The 10,511-nt window shown below is 42.9% G+C and overlaps 1 protein-coding gene across 3 annotated transcripts in view; it reads left to right on the top strand.

Moving 5' to 3' along the window:
* The first annotated feature begins 8,847 nt into the window (after positions 1 to 8,847).
* pigs (phosphatidylinositol glycan anchor biosynthesis, class S) overlaps positions 8,848 to 10,511 on the top strand; it is a 22,428-nt gene continuing 20,764 nt past the window's right edge. For all 3 annotated transcript variants that reach the window (XM_069911551.1, XM_069911548.1, XM_069911550.1), the window contains exons 1-2: positions 8,848 to 8,907; positions 9,630 to 9,769. In XM_069911551.1, the coding sequence (XP_069767652.1) occupies positions 8,883 to 8,907; positions 9,630 to 9,769 (165 nt within the window). In that variant the 5' untranslated portion in view covers positions 8,848 to 8,882. The remainder of the gene's footprint in view (positions 8,908 to 9,629; positions 9,770 to 10,511) is intronic.

The raw sequence follows: 10,511 nt of genomic DNA, 5'->3' as shown, positions 1-10,511 counted from the left end.
GAAAATGATAAAAATGCATGGATTGATTTTAATATATAGAATTTTCTAGTTTTGTATGCAATGTTGATACATGTGGTAATAAATTCTCCCCTTTTTTTCCACCCCCTCCCTCCCTCCCTCCCTCCCCTCTACTGTTAGGTAAAAACATCATGAGCTGGGAATGTAGAGGGAGTCACCCAGTGCTGGGCTGTAACAAGATGCAGTTGTGACCTTGTACTCTCAAGATAAGAGTGGGGATGACAAATTGATGTGCAGGAGGCTAGCAGAGAGGGACAGCAACAGTTTATTCTTTGGACAATGTCATGGTATGATAATTTACTAAGTACGTATCCTAAGGTATATAAAAAAACACCACTTGCTGATAACGGCAGAATGCGCCTTCTCCAACTAACACTGTTAGTTGTAAGTGTTACAATCCGGTAATAAAGAACCTTGATTTCGACTCAGTCTGGTGTCTGACTCACTCATTCTTGAACAAAGCAGACCTAACACTACCCAGCCCCCTCCAAAACCGATATTCAACATATACAATACAATAAAACCATGAAACAATATCTTCACACAAAGGAAAATAAACAAGGAAAATGCTTCACACTGAATCTAGTCATTTTGTCTTCTTATCATTTTCGTCATTTTGTCTTCTTATCATTTTTGTTCTCATTTTAGGGGATGGAGGTCGTAGGCAAGCTCTCTCTGATATGTTCCATGTACGGTTCCCAAATTTGTTCAAACATTGTGACTTTTTTTTAATTATATGTTATTTTTTCCAATGGAATACATTTATTCATTTCCATGTACCATTGCTGTACCCTCAGGCTCTCTTCCATTTTCCAAGTTGACATTATACATTTTTTTTGCTATCGCTAAGGCGATCATAATGAATTTTTTTTGCACTTTATCCAATTTGAGGCCTAATTCTCTACTTCTTAAGTTACTTAAAAGAAATATCTCTGGTTATTTTTTTGTAATTTTATTTAGTATCTGATTTAGTTCTTCCCAAAACATATTTACTTTCGTACATGCCCAAGTTGCATGTAATATTGTTCCCATTTCCTTCTTACAGCGAAAACATCTTTCTGATAATGTTGAATCCCATTTTTTTTATTTTTGAGGAGTGATATATACCCTGTGTAACCAATTATATTGTATCCTGCGTAACCTTGTGTTTATTGTATCTTTCATAGTTCCAGAACATAACTTTTCCCATGCTTCATTTTTTATCTTTATGTTTAGATCCTTTTCCCACTTCTGCTTAGGTTATTAGTTTATTTCATTTTCCTTATCTTGCAGCTTAATGTACATGTTGGTTATAAATCTTTTAATTATCATTATGTCTGTAATCACATATTCAAAGCTGCTTCCTTCAGGTAATCTCAAGCTGTTTCCCAATATATCCCTTAAATAAGCTTTCAGTTGATGATATGCAAACATTGTACCATGAGTTATTCCATATTTGTACTTCAACTGTTCAGATGTTAATAAATTATTTCCCAAAAAACAATTTTCTATTCTTTTGATTCCTTTTCTCTCCCATTCTCTAAAGGAAAGGTTGTCTATTGTAAAAGGGATTAGCAGATTTTGCATCAATAATAATTTTGGTATTTGATAATTCGTTTTTTTCCTTTCTAATTGGATCTTCTTCCATGTATTAAGTAAATGATACAGCACTGGTGAGTTTTTATATTGCACCAGCTTTTCATCCACTTATAAAGTATATGTTCCGGTACCTTCTCCCCTATTTTATCTAGTTCTATCTTCGTCCAGTCCGGTTTTTTCGCTTGTCTGGTAAAAATCTGATAAATACCTCAATTGTGCGGCTCTATAATAATTTCTAAAATTTGGTAACTGCAAATCACCTTGATTATACCTCTCTGCTAATTTATCTAACACAACCCTTGGATTCCTCCCTTTCCACAAGAATTTCCTTATTTTCTTTAGTTCCTTTAAGAATTTTTCTGTTAAAGGAATTGGTAACGTTTGAAATAAGTACTGAATCCTTGGGAACACGTTCATATTAATGCAGTTTACCCTCCCTATCAATGTTAGTGGTAATTCTTTCCAATGTTCTAAGTCTTCCTGCAATTTCTTTATTAGTGGCTGATAATTTAGTTTGTACAAGTGGCTTAAGTTATTATCTAACCTGATCCCTAGGTATCGGATTGCTTGTGTTTGCCATTTAAATGGTGATTCTTTTTTAAATTCTGTATAATCCGCGTTACTCATCGGCATCACTTCACTTTTATTTGTGTTGATCTTGTTCCCCGATATTTCTCCATTTTCCTTCAATTTCTTATGTAATTCTTTTACTGATACCTCTGGTTCTGTTAGGTATACTCTGATGTCATCTGCAAATAAGCTGATTTTATACTCCTTCTCCTTTATTTTTATCCCTTTTATTTTATTTTCTATTATTATCAGTTCTGCCAATGGTTTTATTGCTAAAGCAAACAATGAGGGGGATAATGGAGATCCCTGTCTAGTTGACCTACTTAATTTAAAGTGACTCGATACATATCCATTTACTGCTACCTTTGCCAACGGTCCATTATACAATGCTTTAATCCAAGTTATATATTTTTCTAGTAGATTGAATTGCTGTAATACTTTAAATAAGTAATTCCACTCTACTCTGTCAAAGGCTTTTTCTGCGTCTACAGCAACAGCCACTGTTGGCTTCATATTTTCTTGAACTGTGTGGATTAGATTAATAAGTTTGCAGACATTATCTGCTGTTCGTTTTTTCTTAATAAATCCAGTTGGATCTTGTTTTACTATTTTAGGTTCACAATCGGCCAATCTGTTTGCTAATAATTTCACTATTATCTTATAATCTGAGTTAAGTAGAGATATTGGTCTCTATGATGCTGGTGTTAATGGATCCTTCCCCGTCTTTGGTATTACTGTAATTATTGCTGTCTTACATGAATCTGGCAAGTTTTGTTTCTTCTATTTGGTTCATTACTTCCAGGAGAGGAGGAATTAATAACTCTTTAAATGCTTTATAGAATTGTATTGGAAATCCATCCACTCCTGGTGTTTTATTATTCAGCAGCTTTTTAAATATATCCTGTATTTCCTCTATTTCAAATGGTTTTATTAGTTTGTTTTGTTGCTCTTCTTGCAATTTCAGCAATTCAATTTAGTTAAAAATTCCTCTATTTTATCATATTTTCCCTCATTCTCAGTTTGATACAATTGTTTATAAAATTCCTTAAAGTTTTCATTAATCTCTGTTGGATTATATGTAATTTGTTTGTCCTTTTAGCTTGTTCTGTTTTAAATTGCAAGCTAATATTTTGTGTGTTTTTTCTCCCAGTTTGTAATACTTTTGGTTTGTTTTCTTTATGTTCTTCTCCACCTTGTACGTTTGTAATGTTTCTTATGTAATTTTTTTGTCTGCCAGTTCTCTCCTTTTCGTTATGTCATTCCTTTTTACTAATTCCTTTTCTGTACTTACTATCTCCCTTTCCAACTGCTCTATTTCCCGATTGTAATCCTTTTTCATCTTAGTCACATAACTTATTATCTGCCCTCTAATGAAGGCTTTTATTGCTTCCCATAATATAAATTTGTCTTTCACTGATCCTGTGTTTATTTCAAAATATGTTTTAATTTGGTGTTCAATAAACTCCCTAAATTCTTGTCTTTTAAGTAGCATGGAGTTTAACCTCCATCTATATGTTCTTGGTGGGATGTCCTCCAGTTCTATTGCTAATAACAGGGGTGAATGATCTGATAGTAGTCTAGCTTTATACCCAGTTTTCCTAACTCTCCCTTGAATATGGGCCGACAACAAAAACTTATCAATCCTTGAGAAAGTTTTGTGCCAACTCAAATAATATGAAAATTCCTTCTCTCTTGGGTATTGCTTCCTCCATATAAGTTTCATTTCCTGCATTGATTTAACCATAAATTTGGCTACTTTATTCTTTTTACTTGTCTTTTGTCCAGTTTTATCTCTCTTTGGGTCCAAATTACGGTTAAATCCCCTCTTATCAATATTTCCTTGTGTGTCTGCAATCTTCAAAAAAATATCCTGCATAAACTTTTGATCCTCCTCGTTAGGTGCGTATATATTAAGCAAATTCCAAAATTCTGAGTATATCTGACATTTTATCATTACATACCTCCCTGCCGGATCTATTATTTCCTCCTCTATTTTGATTGGTACATTTTTGTTAACTAGTATGGCTACACCTCTAGCTTTTGAATTATAAGATGCTGCCGTTACGTGTCCTACCCAGTCTCTGTTTAATGTGTTATGTTCCACTTCAGTTAGATGTGTTTCCTGCACAAATGCTATATCTATTTTTTCCTTCTTCAATAAATTTAGTAGCCTTCCTTTTAATTTGTTATGTGTTCAATTAATGTTTATAGTCATATAGTTCAACATGGCCATCTTGTATCTTGCATACACTCTTTTCCACCTTTTCACCACCTCCATCCCTCTTTTCCCCATTTTCATCTCTTAGTTTTCTCTTATTACACTTAATGTACAACAACACATTTAAGACAATAAAGTATACCCGCAGTCCTCACATTAACTAATACCTTAACCCGAAAAGTTCCCCCCTCTGAGTTGCGCCATACCCTTTGCTGGGCAACCACATCTCCTCTTTTGATTTGGATTGCAATCTTATTCACAGCGTCAACTGATTTTGCAGTGACAGTTATTTCCCCCTCTCCACCAGCCCTCTCCAGAAAACACTTTTTTAAAACACATATAACAAAGCTCTCTCTTCTTCCCCCCCCCTTTACTCCCTTCCTTCCCTTCTCTTTTCCCTCTTTAGTTCTTTACATATAAATTGTTTATACATCTTTATATATACTTTATCACCGTCCTTCATTCTTGTTACATCTCTTCTCCTGTCCTGCAAACGTATTGCAAATTCTTGCACTTTCTCTGGATCCGAGACCAGTCTGTTTTGCTCCCCGGGTATAAATATTTTAAGCACGGCTGGATGTCTTAACATGAATTTGTAATTTTTTTTTTTTTTTTTCAAAGAATGGACTCAGTAGAATTTCTGGTGTATTTTTGTTGAATGACAACATTGTCTAACTGAATTAATGCAACCTAGATTGTATAACTAAAATGGATGAGAGGGGGGGGGGGGGATGGGGGCGTGGCTTGGGAGGAGGGAGAAAAAGTCACTGTAAATGTGTGGAAAAGAAAAAGTGTATATCATGGCTATTGTGATTTATGGTGTGAAAAATAAAAAATTTAAATAAAAAAAAAAAAAAAAAAATTTGTAACTTTTTTTCCATAAAATCGATTTTGTTGTATTAAATGCCTTCCTCCTCTTTAAGAGTTCAAAACTTATGTCTGGGTAAAAAAATATATTTTGACCCCTGTATTCCAATGGTTTATTATCTTCTCTAACTTTATTCCTTGCCCATTCCAGTATATTTTCTCTTGTCGTGTAGCTCAAAAATTTTACCAAGATGGATCTTGGTTTTTGATGTGTCTGTGGTTTCGGAGCTAATGCTCTGTGTGCCCTTTCTATTTCCATTTCTATCCATCCTTTTATAAATTCCTTCATATCTGTGCCGCCTTCATCTAGTCTATCTATTCCCCTCATAATTTTAAACACCTCTATCAAATCCCCTCTCAACTGTCTACGTTCCAATGAATAAAGTCCTAACCTCTTCAATCTTTCTCTGTACTCTAGGTATTTTAAGCCAAGCAACATCCTGGTAAATCTTCTCTGCAACCTCTCCACCTTATCTATATCCTTCCTATAATTTGGAGACCAGAACTGAACATAATACTCCAAACCTGGCCTCACCAACGCTTTAAACAGTCACAACATCACTTCCCAGCTCCTATACTCTAGGCATATTAAATGTCTTCTTAACAACCCTGTCAACATGGGAATCCACCTTCAAGGAACACTGCACCATAACTCCAAGATCTTTGTTTTTGTGCATTCCCCAATGTCCTCCCCTTCACTACATATGTTCCATTTTGATTATTTCCACCTCACACTTCTCTACATTAAATTCCATCTGCCATCTTTCAGCCCAATTTTCCAGACAAACCAAATCCCTCTGTAATCCCTGAAAACCTTCCTCGCTATCCACCACTCCCCCAATTTTCGTATCATCTGCATATTACCCAGTTAACCACCCCGTCATCTAAATCATTAATATAAATTATGAACAACAGGGGACCTAGCACCGATCCTTGAGGCACACCGCTCGTCACAGGATTCCATCCGGATGGACAGTTGTCCACCATGACCCTCTGCTGTCTCTCCTCCAGCCGCCTCTGAACCCATCTTACTTTTTCTCTATTTATCACTAGTGACTGAACCTTTCTTACTAACCTTTCATGTGGAACCTTATCAAAAGCTTTGCTAAAATCCAGATAGACTACATCAACTGCCCTACCTTCATCCACCTTTCTTGTCACTTCTTTGAAAAACTCAACAAGGTTTGTCAAACATGACTTCCCCTTCACAAACCCATGCTGGGTCAATCCCTGCCTATCTAGATATTTATACACACCATCTCTAAGAATACTCTCCATAAGTTTCCCTACCACCGAAGTCAAGCTTACAGGCCTATAGTTACTTGGCTGACACCTCGTGCCTTTTTTAAACAACGGAACTACATTAACAACCCTCCAATCCCGCGGCACCACACCCTCCTCCAGTGATCGTTGAAAAATCACTGACAGTGACCTCCCTTAATGTCCTGGGGAAAATCCCATCAGAGTGTGGGGACTTATCCATTTTTACTGACCCTAGAAGCTCCAAAACCCTCTCTTTACTAATCCCTAACTTTTCCATAACTAAGCCATTTGCCTCACTTATCTAACATAGTTCAATGTTCTTTTCCTTCGTGAACAAGATGAGAAAAAATAATTTAACATCTCTCCCATCTATGGTTCCTTGCACAGTTCACTGCTCACATTTTCCAGCGGTCCTAATCTATCCTTAACACTCCTTTTACTAAACTCCTGAGGAAGTAGAGGTGCTGACGTACTTTCTTCACGATGCCATTATTGTGTTGGGTCCAGGAAAGATACTCAGAGGTAGTGACTTCCAAGAACCTAAATGTGCTCATTTTCTCCACTTCTAATCTAATAATGATCTCTGGATCATAAATCTCTGGTTTTCCCTTGGTCCTTATTTTGGAGTCATTCAATGTGAGGTTGTTGTTTTTGCACCATTCAGCCAAGTTTTCAATCTCCCTCCTGTCTGCTGACTCATCCCCTTCCTTTATACAATTCACTACGGTGGTATCGTCAGCAATTGTGTCGATGATATTATTGTTGGCCGGAGCTACACAGTCGTAGGTGTAGATGAGTAGAGCAGGGGCTATCTGGATTTTAGCAAAGCTTTTGATAAGGTTCCACATGAAAGGTTAGTAAGGAAGGTTCAGTCACTAGGGATAAATAGAGAAATAGTAAGATGGATTCAGAGGCGGCTGGAGGAGAGACAGCAGAGGTTCATGGTGGACAAATGTCTGTCAGTAGCCTTGAGGGGCTCTGGTACTTCTGCAGATTGTGGAGATGTTCTTACCAATCCTCATTGATGGTGGTCTGGAGGTGAGGAAATCCCTGATCCAATAACATAGTGGGGTGTTGAGTCCCAGGACTAGGAGCCTGAATATTGGAGGAACAACACCTCATCTTCTGTCTGGGCCCCCTCCATCTGGATGGCATTAACATCCACCATGAAGGGCTCAAGTCCGAAATGTTGGTTATGCCGTTTTATCTTCGCTATATAAAGTACACGGACCTGCTGAGTTTCTCCAGCATCCTGTTTTACTTTTACATTAACCTCCCTCCCTCTCTCTCCCCCCCTCTCCCTCTCTCTCCCCCTCCTCTCCCCCCTCTCTCTCCCCCCTCTCTCCCCCTCCCTCTCTCCCCCTCTCTCTCTCTCCCCCCTCTCTCTCTCTCCCCCTCTCTCCCCCCCTCCCCTCTCCCCCCCTCCCTCTCCTCCCTCTCTCTCCCCCTCCCTCTCTCCCCCTCTCTCCCCCCCTCCCTCTCCCCCCCCTCCCTCTCTCCCCCCTCCCTCTCCCCCCCCTCCCTCTCTCCCCCCCTCCCTCCCTCTCTCCCCCCTCCCTCCCTCTCTCCCCCCTCCCTCCCTCTCTCCCCCCTCCCTCCCTCTCTCCCCCCTCCCTCCCTCTCTCCCCCCTCCCTCCCTCTCTCCCCCCTCCCTCCTCTCTCCCCCCCCTCCCTCTCTCTCTCCCCCCCCTCCCTCTCTCTCTCCCCCCTCCCTCTCTCCCCCCCCCTCCCTCTCTCCCCCCCCTCTCTCTCTCCCCCCCTCCCTCTCTCTCTCCCCCCCTCCCTCTCTCTCTCCCCCCTCCCTCTCTCTCTCCCCCCCTCCCTCTCTCTCTCCCCCCCTCCCTCTCTCTCCCCCCCTCCCTCTCTCTCCCCCCTCCCTCTCTCTCTCCCCCCCTCCCTCTCTCTCTCCCCCCCTCCCTCTCTCTCTCCCCCCCTCCCTCTCTCTCTCCCCCCCTCCCTCTCTCTCTCCCCCCCTCCCTCTCTCTCTCCCCCCCTCCCTCTCTCTCTCCCCCCCTCTCTCTCTCCCCCCCTCCCTCTCTCTCTCCCCCCCTCCCTCTCTCTCTCCCCCCCTCCTCTCTCTCTCCCCCCGGGCTCTGTCTCCATGCTGATATTTCCTGCTTCTGACTCACGCCTTGAGGAAGGTTCAGGCCCGAAACGAGGGCGAGGTCGGTGTCCCCGGGATGATGGGACCCAGGTACCGATGTCCCCGCGGCGAGACCGGCAGTACCTCCATCACTTCCGGGTTTCCCCCTTGATTGCGAGCAGGTCCCGCCTCTGCTGCGATGTGATTGGCGGGACGAGGGACACGCTGATTGGTTAAACGCAACCTCAGGATTTACTTCCGCTCGGCGGAACCGCAGGAGGAGCCATGGCGGCGGCGGCGGCAGCAGAAGGTGCGGTGATGGAGCCGTGTGGGCTTGGGGCTCGGGGCCGGGGCAGGGTCAAGGGTCCCGGGGCTGGGGCTGGGGCCGGGTCAAGGGTCCTGGGGCTGGGGCTGGGGCTGGGGCTGGGGCAGGAGCTGGAGCTGGGGCTGGGGCTGGGGCCGGGGCCGGGTCGAGGGTCCTGGGGCACTGGGGCTGGGGCCGGGTCGAGGGTCCTGGGGCTGGGGCTGGGGCTGGGGCTGGGGCTGGGGCTGGGGCTGGGGCTGGGGCCGGGGCCGGGTCGAGGGGTCCTGGGGCTGGGGCAGGGGCTGGGGCAGGAGCTGGAGCTGGGGCTGGGGCCGGGGCCGGGTCGAGGGTCCTGGGGCTGGGGCCGGGGCTGGGGCCGGGGCTGGGGCCGGGGCTGGGGCCGGGGCTGGGGCCGGGGCTGGGGCCGGGGCCGGGGCCTGGGCAGGGTCGAGGGTCCCCGGGCTGGGGCTGGGGCTGGGGCTGGGGCTGGGGCTGGGGCTGGGGCTGGGGCTGGGGCTGGGGCTGGGGCTGGGGCTGGGGCTGGGGCAGGGTCGAGGGTCCCCGGGCTGGGGCTGGGGTGGCAGAGCAAAGAGAAGTGATGGGAAAATCTGATGAAGTTTTATTCTTACCGACTGATACAATGGGGATAAGGCTCAAAGCACTGAGTGAGGCTTGACTAGTTGATGGAGCTTACAGGATAAAATCCTTTTATCTTTTGATTTGTTCAGAAAAATTGCGAGGAAAGCTCTCTTCCATGTGTATGACTGTGGTGGTGATACTAGTGGGGCTGCCTCTTTGGTGGAAGACGACAGAGACCTATCGTGCTTCGCTGCCTTCCAGCCAGATCAGTGAGCTGGACTTCCTCTTGGTAAGTATTCATTCTGATGGCAAAGAAATTTTATGAAGCAATGACTGCCTGTTTTAATGAAACACCAACATGTGGCGGCAAGTTCATTCAGAAAGCTTTGACATTGACACTAAAGTAATTGGCAAAGAGCTTGTTTTAATACAGCAAGACATTAATTAGAAGCTAAGTTGTAGCCTTACTGTAGTCAAGGTCATTTAGCAGTGATTATTGAAGCATTCTTTTTCAAATTAGAAAAAAATATAATTTAAAATGAAAAATTTGTATCAAGGTCTTGATGTAGTTTTCAATGGGTTTATTCCATGATGTAATCCCATTTTCTGGAGCTGCTCTCTGTGTTGTCAAAGTAGATTTTGGAGTCAGTAAGCAGTGGAGACTGCTGTCTACACGTCAGGGTGTAGCATGTGAAATAAAGTCTGTGAAACGATATTTGAGGACCCCAATCGATTAATTTTGACAAGATGAAGCACTGTGGTTAATGGTGAGTGTCTGAACTATGGAATGGCCCCCATGAACTGTGCTGCGCAATGGGGGTCTTCCAAGTAGCCTAGCCAGACTTCTATATAACAGCCTAATACAGGCTGTGAAGGTTAAAACCTGGTGTTTTTGCTTCTTAGTTAATTTTGGCTCTATCCCTTAAAGAAAAAAGATTGTAATGTTACCATAGTGACTGTGATGTCATATGTAGTAGTATCTGTGCAGACTAAGGGCTTGCACCTTGTTCTTCAACGAACTCTGAAGGAGA

The sequence above is a fragment of the Narcine bancroftii genome, chromosome 14 (genome assembly GCF_036971445.1).
Source record: "Narcine bancroftii isolate sNarBan1 chromosome 14, sNarBan1.hap1, whole genome shotgun sequence".
NCBI lineage: Eukaryota > Metazoa > Chordata > Chondrichthyes > Torpediniformes > Narcinidae > Narcine > Narcine bancroftii.
Note: the sequence above shows the minus strand (reverse complement) of the source record. Positions and strands in the feature narration are given on the sequence as shown.